The following is a 23031-nucleotide window of genomic DNA, read 5'->3' as shown; positions in this document are numbered from 1 at the left end:
TGAAGCTGCCTGCCAACACAGTGGAGAAGGGAAAGGCTACTCACTCCAGTATTCTTGCTGGAGAATTACTTGGAGAGATGATCCTGGCTATGTTGCAAGGAGTTGGTCATGACTGAGTGACTTTTACTTTTTCATTAGTAAGTGTACTAACTACTAACCACCAACTAAACAGACAAAAAAACACACCCCAACCATCATAGAAACAGACTACTGATGAATGTCCTATAAAGGCTCTTGGGCTTCCCTGGTGCTCACTGGTAAAGAATCTGCCTGCAATGCAGGAGACTCAGGATATACAGGTTCTGTTCCCTGGGTTGGGAAGATCCCCTGGAAGAGGAAACAGCAACCTACTCCAGTATTCACACCAGGAAAGTCCCATTGACAGAGAAGCCTGGCGGGCTGCAGTCCATAGAGTCACAAAGATCTGGACGCGACTGAGCAACTGAACAGACATGCACGCGCACACACACAACACACACACACACACAACACACACACACACAAGAGGCTCTTTGAGTAACTGAATCTCACTGAGCCTAAATTATCTCATCAGACATAGAAATAACTAATTATACACACATTCTGGGACACTCCTGCAGAACAAAGAATTCATTATCCAAAGTGCCTCTGTATGTGGTGGGTGTGGACAACAGTACTATTAAATAATGTTAGACTCTATGATTTCTGTATAGAAGCAAAAAAAAACGATCAACCTTTAACAAATCAAAACTATACATTATGTATTTAAAAAAATAAAAATGGGCTTTAAGTTATTTAAAGGAAAAACATACAGCTTTTCTTTAAATAGGAAAAGAAAGAAAGGGTTGCCAGAACAAAATAAAAAGTTTGAGCTGCTAAAAGACAGAGATTAGATAACAGCAATTTATTTTACAAAAGAAAGGAAAGGTGATTTTCAAAAAGCAGATTCAGAATGTCTGAATGATACTAAGAATGAACAGTAGCAAAGTGTAAATTTGCTTGTGGGCAGCTGAATCCAAAGAGTATAGTAATTATTGTTAAGGAAAAAACAGACTATTGAATACGTTTTCCACAGAAATACTAAAATAACCAGTATGATGACAATGTATGAGAGGGCGGGAAGGCCTGTAGCAGCTAAGAGAAAAATAATTAGATGTCACTCGAGCTCATCAGCTTCTTATAGGTACCTCTATTTTATCTCAGGAAACACAAACACACAGAGAGGCATGTATGTGTATATAAATAAACACCTACACATATATAGATGCTGTATATTTTTACGTGTGATGTCACTTCAGTCATGTCCGACTCTTTGTGACACTGTGGACTGTAAACTGCCAGGCTCCTCTGTGCACGGATTCTCCAGGTGAGGTCACTGGAGTGCCATTTCTTTCTCCAACATACATATACATGCAGCATATTTGCATGAGACATTAATATAATTTACATATGCATGTAAATATAAATACATCTCATCATGCAATTTATGTGTGTTTATCCAATAAAAACCATATCCTATAGTACATAAATACATCAATTGCTTGGTCAGACAGTTCTAAGATCCTGAAATGGAACTCTGGAGAGTTTGTATTGCTGAATTTGATGAAAAGATGAAGAGAAAAAACAATTAAGAAAGTTCTGAAACTTGACAAAACTTTAACTGTTTGTCAACAGAGGTGAACTGATTTTAAGTGAAACACTCAACAATATGGCATGCAACAAAATAGAGACCACTTTACAGTCTATTAATCACTTTCCATTTTCCCCACTAAGCTGAAACCAGCGAAATACATGGCTCCAGGGAATCGCACTCAAGTGACTGAGTTTATTCTAATGGGAATCTCAGACCGTCCAGAACTCCAGATTCCTCTTTTCTGTGTGTTCCTGGTCATCTATGGACAGATTGTAACAGGGAACCTGGGAATCGTCATCCTCACCAGCGTGGACTCTCAGCTTCAAACCCCCATGTTCTTTTCCTCTGGCACTTGGCTATCATCAATTTGGGCAATTCTTCTGTCATTGCCCCCCAAAATGTTGGTTAACTTCTTGGTTACAAAGAAAACCATATCTTCCTATGCATGTGCAGCCCAGCTGAGTGGATTCATAGCTTTTGTTGTGGCTGAGATTTTAGTGCTGGCTGCCGTGGCCTATGACCGCTATGTGGGTATTTGCAGCCCCCTGCTCTACTGGGTGGTGGTTTCTCCAGGGATCTGCCTTCTCCTGGTGGCCTTTATTTACACCTACAGTCTGACCACAGCACTGACGGTCTCCTCCTGTGTGTTTTCCGTGTCATACTGTTCGTCCAATGTGATCAACCATTTTTACTGTGATAATGTCCCTTTGTTAGCATTGTCCTGTTCTGATACTTACATTCCGGAAACAGCAGTGTTTACCTTTTCAGGGACCAATTTGTTTTTCTCTATGATTGTTGTTCTAACATCCTACTTCAACGTCATACTTGCTATTTTGAGGATATGTCCTTCAGAAGGGTGACAAAAAGCCTTTTCCACCCGTGCTTCTCACATGATGGCTGTCACTGTGTCCTATGGGACTCTTCTCTTCATGTATTTGCAGCCAAGGACCAGTTGGGTCCTTTAACTACTCATTAAATACTGATAAGATGGCCTCGGTCCTCTATACCCTGGTGATTCCAATGCTGAACCCCCTCATTTACAGCCTGAGGAACAAGGACGTGAAGGATACATTGAAGAGATTCCTGGATAACCTATGTCAGTCACTCAAATCAGTGTAAATTTAAAACAACAGCTATCTTCATTTAAGAATTAAATCCTGCTAAGTGAAGAGGTAGTAAATTGTTAAAAATCCCATTAATATCAACAGAGAAAGCTTAATCCTTTTCACTCCAACTTCAAGTACCCAATATTCCCCATTTTAAAAGCCATTAATTGTTCAAAGAAAACATACTAATACAAATAAGACACAATAACTTGAAAATAAATACAATCTAAAATAAAATATATGTTAGAAAAATATTTTTATAATTTTTTAAAATATAAATTTGTTTATTTTAATTGGAGGCTAATTACTTTACAATACTGTAGATGATCTGACTCTTAACAACCATCCAAGAATTGATTCCAACATAAACCCAACTTAACTATCAGGATTTTTCCTTCTTGTTAAAGTTATAAAAATATTTTTCTTCACAAGAAAGAAAAATCCTGATTGTTAAGGTGGATTTATGTTGGAATCAATTCTTGGATGGTTGTTAAGAGTCAGATCATCTTCCTTGCCACAGACATGTTGACATTTTGTTTGATTATTAAAAGTTTTATTATTTTTTGCAGCATTTTACCTATTAAGTTGCCGGGAGCCAGCGTGAGGAATCCCACCCGTGACAAGGTCATGTGGTAGAGATCTGATGGGCAAGGTCGAGTCAGATCTCAGATTTTCCCCTTCGTATTTCCTGAGCATGTACCCCCAAAATAAGAATATGCCTGCCTTATTGTATTGTACTTTCCCACTCTTCTGACGCACTCTGGAAAAAGTCAACTCTGATGGCTTTCTAGCCTGCCTGCAGAACTTGTACAGCTGAGCATGTGATTGTTTGAGGCCTCCCGACCGAAGGAGGCACAGGAAGCTTAAAACATCCTAGGAATGTAGGGGCTTCTGAGGAGTCAAAATCATTAGAATAGGAGTGATTAAAGGTTTCATTTGTTGAGCCAATACTTGCTGCCAAATTTTCATATCTTTTATTTTTAGATATAGTTGGTACATAGAAAAATAAGTAGTAGACCTGGTATTAGCAACATTAGATCTTTGAGTTAAGTACTTTATTTGTTATAACCCACTGCACCTTTGTTCTACAGGAATGTAACTTTATTTAGTACTTATTGAGAGTGATGCAGAGTAAAGAAAAAACACTTCTAGAGAAAAGGAGTTTGCTGGTTGACAGACAATTATCCAGAAGAGAGCCATAAAAATGTTAACAGGCCTCTTGGCCAGAAGATAATGTAAACCACCTGAGACCTTTTGTATACGGGAGGGTATGCAAAAAGAAAGCCTTGTCTCAATGAGGGTCAGGACTGCTGCCCCTGCATAACTCTGCATATTCCATTATTTCTTTATGTACAACTTGGGGTATATAAGCTGATTTTGAAAAATAAAGTTTTTGGAGTCTTGCACTGATGCTGGGCTTCCCCATGTCGTTCTTTTCTCCCCCTTTTTGACTGAATTCCCATCTGGAGCGGGGAGGCTCACCACGTCTACTTACTTGCTCTCTGGCTGCTAAGACCCACGCAAAAGGGAGCCTAAGGCGGGGCACCCTTCGATATTCAAGTGGGTGCCGGTGGCCTGACGTAGATGGTGCAAACCTCTTGTCTTGAGGTTTCATTGGTTTTCTCCATAAACCAAGTTATTCAGCCTCCTTTTCTCCACCTAAATTTCCTACTATACTATTTCTTCCTAATCTAATCTTATATCTCTAAATAAATAAGTTTATCCTCGCCTATCTGTCTCCGCTTCGAATCACCCTGGATCCACTGGGGCTGGACCCTGGAATTAAGTTATCAACCTTTCTGAACTCATTGATATCTTGCATTTAACCAAATTTATATCACAAAAAATAAAGCTTTCAGGCATAATGAAACTTAACAAAAAATATACTTTTTCAAAAAAATTTTGTTGAAACAAATAGGCAAGCACATCAACCAAGCACCAGTTTTCAAGGAAGCAAGATAGAAAAAGGAATTTTTCTGCCAGCTCTCATTTTTATTAGTCAAAGCTTACCCTGTGGGACATTGTCACCTGTAATTCCAAATTATGCTTACTTGAGTGCTCAAGTGGTTACAAAACATTCATGTCCAAACCATTAGAGCAAAACCTTGTTGGTGGTTAGGTGAGACAGGAAACACAGGACATAGTCATGAAGCAAGGTTTGAGAATACCTGTGAAAGTTCAGTTCAGTCAGTTCAGTCACTCAGTCGTCCATGAATCACAGCACGCCAGGCCTCCCTGTACATCATGTACTCCTGGAGTTCACTCAAACTCATGTCCATCGAGTCAGTGATGCCATCCAACCATCTCATCCTCGGTCATCCCCTTCTCCTCCTGCCCCCAATCCCTCCCAGCATCAGAGTCTTTTCCAATGAGTCAACTCTTCACATGAGGTGGCCAAAGTATGCAAGTTTCAGCTTTAGCATCATTCCTTCCAAAGAACACCCAGGACTGATCTCCTTCAGAATGGACTGGTTGGATCTCCTTGCAGTCCAAGGGATTCTCAAGAGTCTTCTCTGACACCACAGTTCAAAAGCATCAATTCTTTGGCACTTAGCTTTCTTCACAGTCCAAACCTCACATCCATACATGACGACTGGAAAAACCATAGCCTTGACTAGACAGATCTTTGTTGGCAAAGTAATGTCTCTGCTTTTGAATATGCTATCTAGGTTGGTCATAACTTTCCTTCCAAGGAGTAAGCGTCTTTTAATTTCATGGCTGCAGTCACCATCTGCAGTGATTTTGGAGCCCTCCCAAAATAAAGTCTGACACTGTTTCCATTGTTTCCCCATCTATTTCCCATGAACTGATGGGACCAGATACCATAATCTTTGTTCTCTGAATGTGAAAAGTTAAGAATGAGGAAAGAACAACTACAGGGTCTCTCATTCTGTAGCTGCAACAGAACTAATTATTAAAAACTTCATAAATTTGCATGCAGATATCCACTATCTTCTGCCCATGGGATTTTCCAGGCAAAAATACTGGAGTGCATTGCCATTTTCTTTCTCCAGGGGATGTTTCCAATCCAGGGACTGAACCTAAGTCTCCTGCATTGGCTGGTGGATTCTTTACCTCTGAGCCACCAGGGATACAGTTCAGTTCAGTTCAGTTCAGTCACTCAGTCTTGTCCAACTCTTTGCAACCCCATGGACTGCAGCACACCAGGCCTCCCTGTCCATCACCAACTCCTGGAGTTTACCTTTACCAGGGCTACAGGTGTTAGTAAATAAATAGTCCCCAAATTTTCTCAACATATAAACTGATAGAATCACTATGAAACATCTCTGATGTATCTATTAGATGTAAAAGTATTTATACACTATGACTAATAATTTTCAAGTATTATCCAAGTACATAGACTAGACGCATTATTGTGTATGGGTAACATGAGAAATAAAAATATGTGACCTGAATCATTATCCATAATAAAGATATTCAAAAGTAACTACAATGTCTATGTTGCTCAAATGTGTGAATCAAATCTGTAACAATCAAAACAGTTAATCTCAAACTTTGAAGGTTGAGCAAGAAAAAAGCATACATATACATACATATATGTAACACCAATCACAAATTACATATACATAGACATATACAATTACACGTGTATATAGCCAATCACAAAAATATATAAATATCTTAAATTCACTCATATCAATTTTAAAACCAAATAACTAACAATTATACATATGTACATATGTAATATGTGTATGGGGCTTCCCTGTTGACTCAGACGGTAAAGCCTCTGCCTGCAGCATAGGAGACCTGGGTTCGATCCCTTGGTCAGAAAGATCCCCTGCAGAAGGGAATGGCAGCCCACTCCAGTACCCTTGCCTGGAAAATCCGATGGATGGAGGAGCCTGGTGGGCTACAGTCCATGGGGTTGCAAAGAGTCAGACCCTACTGAGCAACTTCACTTTTCACATATGTATATATTGCTTCCCTGGTGGCTCAGTGGTAAAGAATCTTCTTCGATGCAATGGGTTTGATCCCTGGATTAGGAAGATCCACTGGAGATGGAAATGGCAACCCATACCAGTATTACTGACTGGGAAACCCCATGGACAGAGGAGCCTGGTAAGCTACAGTCCATGGGGCCACAAAAGAGTCAGACATGTTGTATTAGTCAACAGTTATTTCCTCTAGATGAGGTGGGTGGAATGGGACTGAGAGAGGCTGGACTGATGGAAATTTGGCTTACATGTAATTATGTTACTTTAAAATAATAAACCTAGTAAGATAAAACTATGTTTAATGTGAGTGACTGAATTATAGTGTCCATAATGTCATTTTTCTGCTTATTTATATGTGTATGCTTCTTATAAATAGTTTGAAAGTGAAATTTTGTGATTCTGTGATAGAAAATACCTCTTATACAATAAATAGCAAGCTAAAATGAGAGATCAAGTTGTCAAATAAAGCATCAATGAAAGTGAAAAGTTGTGAAAGAAGTAGTTAACTAAACAACAGCAATAACATGTATGAGAGCTACTCTAAGAATTTCAATTAAAAAATTGATATTCACTGTCTTGACAATCATTCCCATTTTGACTTTAAGTTGAAATTCTCTGATTTTTTTTCTTTTTTTTGTAATATGCAGCAAATACAGCAGGGTTTATTCTTGACACAAAAATGGAGGCTTTGCAGTTGGTTCTACTTCTAACATTCACATTAAGTTGAACATTGGGATCAGAATTCTGTGTTTCTAGCCATTGGATTTTCACCATCCCAGGGCCAGAGGCAACACTCTCAGAAAATGTCAGAAGATGTAGGCGTACATTTCAAACCAATCAAAAGATGAAATCACTGTAGGCAATAGTTATTGAATGTGCTTATCCAAACATGCCCCCAAGCAGTCTCCACATTTTCACTCTGGGGGGCAGTTTTGCACAGATTTGACTAATGAATATTCAGTTTGTCATTCTTTCCCTGGGGAAGCTGGCCTGAGCCAGGGGATTCTGGTTCTCCTATTCAGGAACTGGGCCATGAATGGAGATTTCATTGTGAAGGTCTTCAGGGACTTCAGAATCTTGTATAATTCAGTCACCAGTGGCTCAATAGTAAGGAATTATCCTGCCAGGGAGGAGACACAGGAGATGCAGGTTCTATCCCTGGGTTGGGAAGATCCCCGGCGGAAGGCATTACAACCAACTCCATTTTTCTTGCCTGGAAAATGCCCCCGACAGAGCAGCCTGGCAGGAACAGTCTCCAAAGAGGCACAGAGAATGAGACATGACTGAAGCCACTGAGCACAGCACATAAACCAGTTAGTGCAACTCAGGCCAAGGCCTCAGGAGCAGGTCTCCTCAGGTCTCTCTGTTCAGGTAGGTAAACTTAAAAATCTTGTTTATTACAAATTCTGGAAGAGACAAGCAAGGATATTGAAAACTTAATCAATTCAAATCAGAATTGGCACTTGTCCAGTGGTTAAGATTCCACACTCTAATGCTGAAGGCATGGGTTCAATTTCCTAATCGGGGGAGTAATATCTATCCTGCATGCTTTTCAGAGCATGGCCAAGAGGGAAAAAAAAAGATAAAAAGTAGTGAACTGCAATCAGAATTGAAGTTATATCCACTTTGTTCTCTTTTCAAGTCATTCACTTCTCTACCTGCTGATTGATTGTAAAGTGGAAGTGCTGGTGATACAGCATAAACCATATTTTCTAGCATTTCCACTGATAGACTGACCTTTTGCACAGAATAACAAAGTGTGACTAAGGAATTATGTTTTACCTTAATTTATAAAGAAATGTTTTCTGCAGAATTGATGGATGTTTTAGGGGACACACTACACCACATTGGAAACTCTGTGTCTATACAAGATTCTATGTCTCCAAGTAAGATCTATTCTTACCTAATGCCAATAAAAACAAGTGTTTCTTCCCTTCCTGTTTTTTGTGTTGCCCAGTGTGATAAACCTTCAGATGGAAAGAGTTTTGGAGTAAGCAGTCATTCTCTATTGCTGGTGGACACTGAGAGCTCATGTTGAGATGTAGCGTTTGTCCCTAACGCAACCCATTTAGGATCAATTCCATAGTCAGAGACCAGTGGAACATACTCTTGAAATCACATGAGCATCTATTTAAAAAATAACTTGCAATATTATTTTTCATTCACATTTTGAGATAAATGATTAACATTTGTATTTTTAAAAATTTTATTCACTGAGAATCTGTTGTTTTAGAAAATCTACAAAATAGTTCATTTTGAAAATAAATTTGAGAAAACTATTTTTCAAGAATTAAAATAGCTACCATCAGTAGCAAATTCTAAGTCAAACAAGATTGTAAATACATAGGTGAAAACTGGGGCTCTTTATTTCAATGACAAGTACTTACCTAATGAAAAAGCTTTGCGTCCTTTACATTTTATGATAAGTGGTAACCAGTAATAGGCCATGATGCATATCATGGTCTCCATTTTGAAAGCTAACTGCACAAATTGAGACTAGACAATATTTTCAGTTATTGACACTCTTTTTATTCTTGTTAAATTAAGGATGAGTTTATTGAATATATTATATCATAGTGAAACTTGCACTGACTTGCTTTATGTATAGCAAATAAACATTTTGCTTTAAGTGTTGCCATTATGTTTGCCATCAAAAGCTCACTTATGCATTTATTTTAAACGCAGTGGTAGACGGTAAGAAATAAGGCATAGATGGTGCAACAACATCAGATCAACTCATTAGACACATATTTGATGTATGGAGCAGAGTATCTTTACTTAATAGAAACGAAAAAGGCAGATGTAAGAGAGTCAGCTTGTACGAGAGCATATCTGGATTTGAATAACTGTAGAGCTAGATAATCTGTCCCTGTGTTTTGAATATACAAAATTATAATTCACTTAATATTTTCATCTCAACTATAAAGTTTCCAGTAAGGGAAAATGAGTTACTGGGACTGAAATGAGAAACCACATTTTAAAAAGTTATTCAAGGGACTTTCCTGGTGGTTTCAGTGGTTAAAAATCTGCTTGTCAATACTGGGAACATGGGTTCAGTTCCTGGTCTGGGAAGATCCCAGATACTGTACTGCAACTAAGCCCATGAACCACAATTACTTAGCCTGTGCTCTAGAGCCTGCAAGCTCCAACCACTGAGCCTCATGCTGCAAGTACTGAAGGCCACATGACTAGTTATGTTAGTTTCATTATTTCTGCTTTGTGAGAACTAAGTTTACGTGTAAAAAACCTCATTTAATTTATAAAGCACAAAGACACAATTACTTGGTAAAAATCACACAACTAATAATTGGTGGACTAACAAATAACCAAAAGACTAATAGACCAAACAAGCAAACAAAAATACATTAAAAATTATAAAACCATGTTATTAACTGATATCCTATACAGACACTGAGTAACAATTTCACTGAGCCTAAATTGTCTCATCAGACCAACAACAACAACAACAACAACAACAAAACCCATCTTCCTGGATGCTCCTGCAAAATAATAAAATGATTATTTCAAAATACTTCACATACCTCTCGGCACAGAGTAAAGAAAGAAAGAAAGAGAGCAAGAAAGAAAACAGAGTGAAGTCACTCAGTCATGTTCAACTCTTTGCGACTCCATGGGCTATAATCTGCCAGGCTTCTCCATCCATGGGATTTCCCAGGCAAGGATACTGGAGTGGATTGCCATTTTCTTCTCCACTGGGAATTGGACCTGGGTCTCCTGCAGTGCAGGCAGTCTTTTTACCGTCTGAGACACCAGGGAAGTGTATACTACATACTAAGTAATGTTAAGCTTTCTACTCATTTATCTGTATAAATAAACAAATGGATCGAATTTTCACAAAATCAAAACTGCCCACAGTATGCTTTTTAAAAATCAAAATGGACTTTAAACCATTTAAGGAAAAAGGGTATATGTTGGAAAGGAAAAAAAAAAAAAGGCTGTTAGAATAAAACAATAGGGAAGAGAGAGCAATTAGAAGGCAGAATGATAAGACAGGACTGGTTTGTTTTATTTGGCAGAAGAAAGGAAATGAGATAAAGGAAAGAAGATTCAGAAGAATTTCTCCCTGATGCTAAGGAACAATATTGAAATATAAGACTGCCTGTGGGCAACTGAAGCAGAAGTGGTAATGATTATTAAAGATAAAACTGCATTACTGAAAGTGTTCCCCATAGAAAAATGGAAATTCCCAGAAATGATGGCAAAGCCTGGTCTGAGGGGATGACATATAGGAGTTAAGAAAAATAACTGGATATTTCTCTAGCTCATCAACATCTTTTAGGTACCTTTTGTTAATCACTGGAAATACCTACACAGAGGCAAGTGTATGTGTATTAAATATGTATTAATTAAAGATTCATTAAATATGTGTTGATATAATTAATAATATTAATATGAATACATGTAATGGCATAATACAATAATATGCATTTATTCAATATAAACCATATCCTTCAGTGAATAATACATTAATATTTTGGTCGAATAGTTATAAGATCCTGAAACGGGTCTCTGTAGAGTTAGTATACCTGAATTTTGTGAAAAGATAGAGGGGAAAACAAGGAAGATCTGAGACTTTTAACTATTTTTGAACAGAAGTAAACTGACTTTAAATGAAACATTTAATAATCTGACATCTAACAGAAGAAACCTGATTTTATCCTCTGTTATTCCCTTTCTATTTTCCCCATTAAAAGAGGAAATCAGCAAAATATATGGCTCCAGGGAATCACACTCAAGTGACTGAGTTTATTCTAATGGGAATCTCAGACCGTCCAGAGCTCCAGATTCCCTTTTTCTGTGTGTTCCTGACCGTCTATGGACTGACCCTGGCAGGGAACCTGGGAATCGTCATCCTCACCAGCGTGGACTCTCAGCTTCAAACCCCCATGTTCTTTTCCTCTGGCACTTGGCTATCATCAATTTGGGCAATTCTTCTGTCATTGCCCCCAAAATGTTGGTTAACTTCTTGGTTGCACAGAAAACCATATCTTCCTATGCATGTGCAGCCCAGCTGAGTGGATTCATAGCTTTTGTTGTGGCTGAGATTTTAGTGCTGGATGCCGTGGCCTATGACCGCTATGTGGGTATTTGCAGCCCCCTGCTCTACCGGGTGGTGGTTTCTCCAGGGATCTGCCTTCTCCTGGTGGCCCTTATTTACACCTACAGTCTGACCACAGCACTGACGGTCTCCTCCTGTGTGTTTTCCGTGTCATACTGTTCGTCCAATGTGATCAACCATTTTTACTGTGATAATGTCCCTTTGTTAGCATTGTCCTGTTCTGATACTTACATTCCGGAAACAGCAGTGTTTACCTTTTCAGGGACCAATTTGTTTTTCTCTATGATTGTTGTTCTAACATCCTATTTCAACATCATCCTTGCCATTTTGAGGATACGTTCTTCAGAAGGGCGACAAAAAGCCTTTTCCACCTGTGCTTCTCACATGATGGCTGTCACTGTGTTCTATGGGACACTACTCTTCATGTATTTGCAGCCAAGGACCAACCACTCATTAGATACTGATAAGATGGCCTCGGTCCTCTATACCCTGGTGATTCCAATGCTGAACCCCCTCATTTACAGCCTGAGAAACAAGGACGTGAAGGATGCATTGAAGAGGTTCCTGGATAACCTATGTCAGTCACTCAAATCAGTGTGAATTTAAAACTGCAACTATCTCCAGTTAAAGGTTTTATTTGTTCCTGAAAATTTTGCTAAGTGATGAAGCAAAAAATAAAATTTCTATTAATTTTAATGAAAAATCTTAATCCTTTTAATCTCATCTTTAAATATAATTTTCCATAAAAAATGGATTAAGTGAAAAAATATACTAATATAAATAATACAAATAATTTGAAAATAAATACTTAAAAAAAATAAAATATAAGTATATAAAAGGTTTTCAGAATTTCTAAATATAGAAGATAACAATGAATGCCTGTAGGAACTGTTTTTTGGATATTTGCTATGAGTTAGATTATCTTCTTTGTCACAAATGTCTTTTCTTCAACTACTAAAAGTTTCATAATTTTTTGTAGTATTTACCCATCAGTTTATCGAGCTTTTCAACCAATTGTCATTTTGCATTTAAAATAAATTTGAAAAAAGTAAGTTTGTACAGGAAAATAAATGTTGAATATAGAATGCTTAGATATACATGAAAATAGGACATATTGCAAAACTGACTAAAAATACATATGAAACTATTCTATTTTTTCATCCTTTATGTTTTGTACATATTCATAAAGCAAAATATCAATCTTCATTCAAATATAAAGTATATAATTGTTTTTCCTAACAAAGACTCATATTAAAAAGTTTTTGTTATAAGATCATAACAGCAAATACTTCTTTTAGTGAGAGTCAAGTTCATGAGTTAATTTTCAACTTTACTCACAAGTAAGTAGATTATTTGAAGACAGAAAAATTGTAGTATATAATGTACATTTCTGGTCTTCAGGGACAAAGCCAGTAATAACTTGGTATCATTAGCCTTTAGAATTTTATATTTTATTATTTATAATTATATCAAAGTCCATAGGGAATGTTTGTTTTCTTTTATTACAGTTTTATTTAGCTTCATCAACCTAGGTACTTGCAATCAGAAAAGTTTACTTTATAGCAGAAAACAATTCTCTTTGAGTCTGGTTACATCAACAGAAATAGAGCAACAGGACTAAACTCACACTTGTATTTCTACCAATTATCTGCGATCTATTTAATTAACTTAAGTTAGGAATTAACTGATGCTGAAGCTGAAGCTCCAATACTTTGGCCACCTGATGCAGAGTTAACTCATTGGAAAGGGATGTTGGGAAAGATTGAAGGCAGGAAGAGAAGGGGACGACAGAGGATGAGCTGGTTGGATGGCATCACTGATTCAATGGACATCAGTTTGAGCAAGGTCCAGGAGGGTGACAGACAGAGAGGCCTGGCGTGCTGCAGTGCATAGGGTCACAGAGTGCTGGGCATGACTGAGAAACTAAAATGAAATGCAGTTAAGAACGAACACTGTAGTATTTCCTACTTCTTAATTTGGTTGATATATATGTATTTTTAAAAAATAATTATGTTGTCACTTGTATTAGCTTCCTAACGGTGCTATAACAAGTCATCACCAATTTGGCGGCTTGAGACAATGTGAACTTCTTGACTCACAATTTTGGAGGTCAGAAGTTCACAATGAGTCATCCAGACCTAAAATCAAGGTATCAGAAGATTGTATTCCTTTCAGGACCCAAATAGGGTTCAATCTGTCTCCTTGCCTTTCCCAGCTCCAGCAGGTTCCATATACCTTGCCTGGCATTCGCCTTCCATCCAACAAAGCCATCATTCTAACCTCTGCTTTCACTGACATATCTCTGCCTCCAACTTTTGCATCTTTTTCTCCCTGTGATTACTTTTGACTCATTCACATAAGGCCCTTTACTTAATCACATTGGCAAATCTCTTTTTTACTTTAACATTTCCATTGGAAGATAATTGCTTTACAATATTGTCTTGGTTCCTGCCATATGTCACATAAATCAACCACAGGTAAACATATGGCCCCTCACTCCTGAACCTCCCTCCCATCTCCCAAGGTTTGGGAATGCCGTTGGAAGTTAGGAAAGACTTGAAACAGCAACCAGAAGGACCTCTCATCCTGTAGCTGCAATAGAGACAGTAAGTATAATAACTTCAGCCCAGCTCTGTAATATAAGGATGCCCTAGGCAGAAAGCACTGTAAGTGTGTTAATCTTGGAGGTGGAGGTCATAAATAAATCCTTTCACGATCATGAAAATAAGAAAAGCCATTCAAATTTTCCAAATTCAGACTAGCAAATGCCATTTTACAAATTTAAATCCAGAAACCTACTAAAAGGCCCTGCCATTTTCTCAGTAATCCCTTTTGTTTCGAAGGACTGTGATTATGTATCTCCATTATTTTACATATGTCTCAAAACACTCAGGTTTAAAAGATGTTTCTAGCTCAATAACCACAAAGATAATAGAAACTGGTTCCACTTATTTTTTTTTTCTTTTCTTTTTCATTTAAAAGCAAACTTCAGTTTTAAGGTTTTCAGTGAAGACTTTCTTGTCTCTTGGTCAGAAGAGGTTACTAATGATTGAAAAAAAGAATATGAGATATTATGGATAAGTTTAGTTTGAGCAGCTATCGCTCCCACCCTGAAAGTCCACAAGCATTGACTCCATTTGTCTACATTGTCATACCTGCATCTCTACTTTCCAAAGGGCTGTTTCCACAAGCCACTTCTATGGAAATGAAAAAGTCCATTCAAAGAAATCATTCAAAAGATAAGTAGGCTGAACTGAAAATTATATATATATATAGGTAGAAGTGGTCAAAATGAAAACTAAAATGATTTGATGGCCAGTCAATCTCTGCTACAGGATGTATGTGGCAGATTTTGTGTCACTTCAGTGATTATTTCTTCAGCATTTTTCAAGATTGTCAGTCTTATCACTATTATAGACATTTGAATATTGAAACTATTTTAAAGTATGTGTTATCTGTATCAGTTGGCATGGATAGTGCTCAGTATATCATTCTACTCCAAATCATTTGGATGATTACTAAAAAAATAATGTATTAAGATAAGAAAGCAATTTTGGCTCTAAAAATTTGAATCTGGTTTTATTATTTTTTACAGTCCCTTATCATGTGAACAAATTGTACATATTCATAAGCTGGATGTCCAAAGTATAAAATTTTGTGTAGTGATGATATAATGTATATTGATAAATCTTGGCATAGATTCATATTAATTTAAATAAATTACTTTTGCTTGTATTTCTCTTATCAGGGACTCACTCTAGGAGACATTGACTTGGTCAAAAAGTTTCCTCAGGTTTTAAGAGCAAATACAAGAAATATTTTTAATTTTGTCCAAGAACATTATTGAACAATGTATTCACCATTTCATTCTACTACCTTCTGCCACTTTTTAGATATTTTCATATTTCCATCTTCCCAACAACTTTTGTCTTTTTTTGAGCAAAGACCTGTTCCAGGTGCCTTTTAGAGTCTTCCAGGGAATTGAAAATATTTTTCATTATGAGAATTTTATAAAGAACAGAATAAATGGAAATCTGAAGGTACAATATCTGGTGAATACAGTGGTTGAATCAGAATTTCCCAGCCAATATGTAACAGTTTTTGCCTGGTCATCAAAGAAATATGTGGCTTTACGTTATCCTGATGGAAGATTAAATGTTTTCTGTTAACTAATTCTGGATGGTTCTCATCAAGTGTTGCTTTTAGTTGATCTAATTGAGAGCAGTACTTGTTGGAATTAATCATCTGGGTTCCAGAAAGAACTCATAATAGAGGACTGCCTTCTAATCCCACCATATACACAACATCATCTTTGAATGAAGAACAGCCTTTGGTGTGGTTGATGGTGGTTCATTTCACTTGCGCTGCGATTTCTTCCATTCCTCAATAGTGTACAGTATCCATTTATCATCACCCACCACAAATTAAAAAAAAAATGTTTTTATTATGTTTAAGTAGAGAATAGCTTGCGGAAATATGATCATGAAGGTTTTTTTTACTTAACTTACATGGAACCCAAACATCAAAGTGATTAATATAACCAGGCTGGTGCAAAAGATGTTCAGTGCTTGATTTGGATATTTTGAGTATGTCAGCTGTCTCCCACGTGGTATAATGTTGATTGCTCTCATTGCCTCAAGTTGATCGCTATCAACTTCAACTGGTCCACCCAACGGTGAAGCATCGTCCAGCAAGAAATCTCTAGCACAAAACTTGGCAAATCATTTTTGACACATTTGATCAGTCACAGCACCTTCTCCATACACTTCACAAATCTTTTATTTTGGGGGGGAGGTTTCAGCTGTGCTTTTATCTTTCTTGAAATAATAAGGCATAATATGCCAAAATGTTGCTTTTTCCTTCCATCTTCAATATGAAAATGGCTATACAAACATTCACTGGTTTTGATAATTTTTAAATGCATGTTGATATGACAGCTGTTTTGATACAATCTAACTAAATTGTTTCAAATGAAATTAAAGACAAATAAATGCTATTAGAGTCATTTTATGGAAAAAAGCAAACAAACTTTTTGACTAACCCAATATATCACAGTAAAGTTCATTCATGGATCTGTAGGGACCGCACACACAAACTCATCAACTGTGGTGACAGGGATGAAACTCCAGAGGTGGAAACTAGCTGAATCCCAGTACTGTGGAAGCAAACGCTTCAAATTAAAGGAGGCCCAGATTATAGCAATTTTACAAACCAAAATAGAGAGACATAAGAAGAGATGGCAAGAACACACAGAAGAACTGTACAAAAAGGATCTTCACAGCCTGGATAATCATGATGGTATGATCACTCATCTAGAACCAGACATCTTGAAATATGAAGTCAAATGGCCTTAGAAAGCATCACTATGAACAAAACTAGTGGAGGTGATGGAATTCCAGTAGAGCTATTTCAAATCCTGAAAGATGATGCTGTGAAAATGCTGCACTCACTATGCCAGCAAATTTGGAAAACTCAGCAGTGGCCACAGGACTGGAAAAGGTCCGTTTTCATTCCAATTCCGAAGAAAGGCAATGCCAAAGAATGCTCAAACTACTGCACAATTGCACTCATCTCACACACTAGTAAAGTAATGCTCAAAATTCTCCAAGCTAGGCTTCAGCAATACGTGAAAAGTGAACTTCGTGATGTTCAAGCTGATTTTAGAAAAGGCAGAGGAACCAGAGATCAAACTGCCAACATCTGCTGGATCATGGAAAAAGCAAGAGAGTTCCAGAAAAACATCTATTTCTGCTTTATTGACTATGCCAAAGCCTTTGACTGTGTGGATCACAATAAACTGTGGAAAATTCTGAAAGAGATGGGAATACCAGAGCACCTAACCTGCCTCTTGAGAAATCTGTATGCAGGCCAGCAAGCAACAGTTAGAACTGGACATGGAACAACAGACTGGTTAAAATAGGAAAAGGAGTACGTCAAGGATGTATATTGTCACCCTGTTTCTTTAACTTATATGCAGAGTACATCATGAGAAACGCTGGACTGGAAGAAACACAAGCTGGAATCAAGATTGCTGGGAGAAATATCAATAACCTCAGATATGCAGATGACACCACCCTTATGGCAGAAAGTGAAGAGGAGCTAAAAAGCCTCTTGATGAAAGTAAAAGAGGAGAGTGAAAAAGTTGGCTTAAAGCTCAACATTCAGAAAACAAAGATCATGGCATCCGGTCCCATCACTTCATGGGAACTAGATGGGGAAACAGTGGAAACAGTGTCAGACTTTTTGGGGGGGAGGGCCTCCAAAATCACTGCAGATGGTGACTTCAGCCATGAAATTAAAAGACGCTTACTCTTTGGAAGAAAAGTTATGACTAACCTAGATAGCATATTCAAAAGCAGAGATATTACTTTGCTGACTAAGATCCGTCTAGTCGAGGCTATGGTTTTTCCAGTGGTCATGTATGGATGGGAGAGTTGGACTGTGAAGAAGGCTGAGTGCTGAAGAATTGATGCTTTTGAAGTGTGGTGTTGGAGAAGACTCTTGAGAGTCCCTTGGACTGCAAGGAGATCCAACTAGTCCATTCTGAAGGAGATCAGCCCAGGGATTTCTTTGGAAGGAATGATGCTAAAGCTGAAACTCCACTACTTTGGCTACCTCATGCGAAGAGTTGACTCATTGGAAAAGACTCTGATACTGGGAGGGATTGGGGGCAGGAGGAGAAGGAGACGACTGAGGATGAGATCGCTGGATGGCATCACTGGCTCGATGGACATGAGTCTGAGTGAACTCTGGGAGTTGGTGATGGACAGGGAGGCCTGGTGTGCTGCGATTCACGGGGTCGCAAAGAGTCGGACACGACTGAGCGACTGAACTGAACTGAATGGTGTGTTTGTACTAAGATGGTCCCTGGAGAAGGAAATGGCAACCCACTCCAGTACTTTTGCCTGGAAAACCCCATGGATGGGGGAGTCTGGTAGACTACAGTCCATGTGGTCGCAGAGTTGGACATGACTGAGGGACTTCGCTCACTCACTCACTCACTCACTAAAATGGGGCTTCTCTGGTGGCTCAGATGATAAAGAATCTGCCTGCAATACAGGAGACCTGGGCTCGGTCTCTAGGTTACAAAAATCCCCTGGAGAAGGGAATGGATGTCCACTCTAATAATCTTGCCTAGAAAATTCCACAGACAGAGGAGCCTGATGGGCTACAGTCTATGGAGTTGCAAATAACTGGACACGACTGAGCAACTAACACACACCCACACCGCCGCCCCCCACACACAGTAAAATGAATGTGCTTCAAAAATGTAGAGTTGAATGGGACTCTTTAAGCATCAAAGCAAGTTAAATGACAACATGCTGCTGCTGCTGCTAAGTTGCTTCAGTCGTGTCTGACTCTCTGAGACCCCATTACGGCAGCCCACCAGGCTCCCCTGTCCTTGAGACTCTCCAGGCAAGAACACTGGAGTGGGCTGCCATTTCCTTCTCCAATGCATGAAAGTGAAAAGTGAAAGTGAAGTCACTCAGTCGTGTCCGACTCTTGGTGACCCCATGGACTGCAGCCCACCAGGCTGCTCCGTCCATGGGATTTTCCAGGCAAGAGCACTGGAGTGGGGCACCATCGCCTTCTCTGAATGATAACATGAGTGCACATTGAAATCTATACTATATTTACATTACACGGCTGTATTTCTTTTTAAGAGCGTATAGCAGCTCTCACAGAGAAGGTGCTTGTATGAGGAAGGAGAACTGGGGTGAGGATGGGAAATGAGGATTGAAGAGGATTATAGGATACAGAATTAGAGTGTGATTAACTCAATTTAGTCCCTTCAAAATGCAAAATGAGTTACATACATATTCATAATTTGTATTCCTTCTGAGTCTTTAGAACCACTCTAAGGCATGTTTAAAGAGTTTTTTCTTTATCCTCAGACATAAAACTTGGGCAGAAGCCATGGTGGAAAATACTGAATATTGAAGTAATTTATGGGTGATTAAAGGATTTATCCAACAAATGATAAACTGAAATCCAGATATTTGAGTGAGTGCAATGAAATTAATAATAAAAAAGCATGTGAATTGCATCTAAAAGAGTGTTTCCTCAATAGGGAAATCAAAAATAATTAACCAAGACTATAGTGGATTCATTTTGTGTTCTTAGATGCTTTGGGAATAATCATGAAATTGCATTCAGATTTCTAGGGGACTGTCTAAAGGGGAGGGACATTCATAAATTCTTCTGACTTCAGTCAGACTACTAACCACATGGCAGAACAAGAAGGCATTCCTTGTTTTTGGTAAGTGAATGGCTGATTACTAGATTAGCTCCAGTGACAATTGTTGATTTCTATCTTCAGTTTAAAATTACAGATGAATTTAGTCACTGATGCCAGACCCAATACATTAGTCCATGAATATTCATACTCTCTTGTCATAACTGATTTATAAACTCAGTTATTGTATTCTTTGCAAATAGTAAACAATTTTTTTTTTCTATTTGTTATTAACTCTATACTGGGATTCTAAAACCATAAACATTCTGAAGGGAATGTAGGTACTTCTTGAAACTTCCATGTAAAATGCTGTTAATGCAAAGATGCTGATTGCAGACCAGAGTTTCTGATACTAAAGGACTGTCTATGCCTCAGATGGTAAGTTTCTGACAGAATTTTCAGTTATACAGTAATATGATATTATTATCATTATCATGGCTCCATAGAGCTATATTTGTGCTATATATATATATTTGCTGCCTCTTTCTGTTAATATATAAGAGATGGTGTTGGTCAGAGTGTAAATTTCAAAGGAAGACTCTGAGGCAAGGAGCTGGACTTCTAATGTTTACTTGGTAGAGGATTTTAGGAAGCAAAAATGAGGGATTAGTGTTATAGTTTTCTTGACAGACCAGAAGCTGGGGACAGGAGTCAATGAAAAGAAGGTGAAAAAAAGAAGGACGTGGGGGACCCAAGTCTCTAGTGGAACAAGGGTGCTTTAATCATGGTGGCGTGTGCTTATATATTGTTATACAAGGAAGATTTAGGCAGAAAAATAAAGTTGAGCAAAAACACTGAAACCAAATGCATAACCACAGTAACTAGGGGAATAACAATCGTCACAGGGCCAGAAGACAATCCATGTATTGGAAATAGTAACATGACTAAGTAGTTTTACAGAAAAATAAAAGGTTACTGAAAAGAATCCACATATGTGTTCCATCTCATGACCTCAGTCCTGAGAGATGCGTGCAGCTCTGCTCATTCCTGTTTTCCAGGAGCTGATAAGGAACAGAAGACCCTTGAAAAACAGAAAACAACATATAGGATTCCTTAAAATTAAACATTCCCTGGCAGATAAGGAACGCGAGACTCCCCTGATTAGGGAGAAAGCTAAGAAAGTACGCAATAAAGAAAAATTACTGCTGCATGCAACTAAATTTAAATTACTTAAGACAGTTTCAGTTCAGTTCAGTTCAGTTCAGTCGCTCAGTCGTGTCCGACTCTTTGTGACCTCATGAATCACAGCACGCCAGGCCTCCCTGTCCATCACCAGCCCCTGGAGTTCACTCAAACTCACATCCATTGAGTCGGTGATGCCAAAGAGCCATCTCATCCTCTGTCATCCCCTTCTCCTCCTGCCCCCAATCCTTCCCAGCATCAGAGTCTTTTCCAATGAGTCAACTCTTCGCATGAGGTGGCCAAAGTATGCGAGTTTCAGCTTTAGCATCATTCCTTCCAAAGAACACCCAGGGTTGATCTCCTTCAGAATGGACTAGCTGGATCTCCTTGCAGTCCAAGGGACTATCAAGAGTCTTCTCCAACACCACAGTTCAAAAGCATCAGTTCTTCAGTGCTCAGCTTTCTTCACAGTCCAACTCTCACATCCATACATAACCACTGGAAAAACCATAGCCTTGACTAGATGGACCTTTGTTGGCAAAGTAATATCTCTGCTTTTCAACATGCTATCTAGGTTGGTCATAACTTTAGCTTCCTGCATAAAAGAGGGCTAGAAAAGCTGTGTTTTTATCCATTGAGTCCTGTCACTTATTAGTTTAATATTTCTCTTAACACATTCAATCTCAGGCCCTTACAAACTGCTGTGGGTGGGGTTGAAGCAAGATCCCTTTGCCCTCAGGAAATGAAGTCAAACACTAGAGATGGAAAGCAACCAGCATGTCAGAAAACAATCATCTTGGCTTGTAGGTCAAATCAGAAAGAAAAAGATAGTGTCAGTCAAGCAATCTGACTGACTCTTTGCGACCCCATGGATTATAACTCCCCAGGCTCCTCTCTCCGCGGAATTCTCCAGGTATGAATACTGGAGTGCCCTGCCATTCCCTTCTCCAGGGCATCTCCCCATGCAGGGATCGACCCAGGGTCTCCTGCATTGCAGGCAGATTCTTTACAGTCTGAGCCAGCAGAGAAGCCCAGGTCAATTCAGAGGTGACCTCAGACACAGAGCGTGGAAGGCAGCTGTGTCTGCTCAGTGATATTTGCAGTAGTAAGTTGATGCAAAAGGCAAAATAACACAGAATAAACTTTTAAAAACATTTTCTGAGAAGCTGCCATTGGTTCCTCTTTTACTCTTTCTCTGGGTCATTCTTCATCAATATTATGCTGAGGAATCACATCGACATCTTTAGAATTTGCCTTCAAAGTCACAGTTCCTTCATCAGCTCCCACCACACCCACAAGCAGAAGGACCTTGGGATCCCAAAAAGGCCAACCTCTTCTGCCCTTTGTCTCTAGAGGCATTCAGGAAAAACCAGCTTCTATACAGAGATGAAGCTGTTAATTTATGCTTTCCTGTTTGCGGGTATTCTCTCCTCACACAGATGTCAGTAAATTCTGCTAACACGAGTGTGTCGGCTACACTGACTTCGCCATTTCAAACCCATGCAACAGGAAGGAGACTTTTGCTCTTCCCTGGTTTCCAAAATAGACTTTTTGACTCTGGGTACTATGTCCTCCACACCACCATGATAGGATATCTTTGACCCTATCACCTTTGTATCAAGTTTAATTTTATACAGATAATGAGGCTGAAGGCTTAGAAGCATTATATATATAGTGGGAAAAAAATGAGTCTAAAATCAATACCAATAAAAGTCAAGAAACATCAATCCTTGGAAGATTTCTTAATCTAGTGCATGCGTTATAGTTTCAGTATTTGTGAATTTGCCACACCTTAAACACTCCATGATCTAGCCTAGGGTATTGCCTTTTCACTCTCATTAATCTAAATGCCTTAAGAGAAGCTTTCTTCTTGATCTCTTGTGTTTTGTGTTACAAACTGCACACATCAGAATTGAATA

General features: G+C 38.5%; 1 protein-coding gene and 1 pseudogene across 1 annotated transcript; both read left to right on the top strand.

Annotated features, from left to right (window-relative positions):
- Window positions 1-1770: 1770 nt before the first annotated feature.
- On the top strand, window positions 1771-2731 carry LOC120877044 (annotated as a pseudogene).
- An 8676-nt stretch (window positions 2732-11407) lies between these two features.
- Window positions 11408-12354, top strand: LOC120877043 (olfactory receptor 8J2-like). The gene is given in 2 exon segments (XM_040259345.1): window positions 11408-11585; window positions 11588-12354. Coding segments are annotated over 2 exon segments (945 nt in total).
- Window positions 12355-23031: the final 10677 nt, after the last annotated feature.

Source organism: Oryx dammah, unplaced genomic scaffold (genome assembly GCF_014754425.2).
Source record: "Oryx dammah isolate SB20612 unplaced genomic scaffold, SCBI_Odam_1.1 HiC_scaffold_17, whole genome shotgun sequence".
NCBI lineage: Eukaryota > Metazoa > Chordata > Mammalia > Artiodactyla > Bovidae > Oryx > Oryx dammah.
Note: the sequence above shows the minus strand (reverse complement) of the source record. Positions and strands in the feature narration are given on the sequence as shown.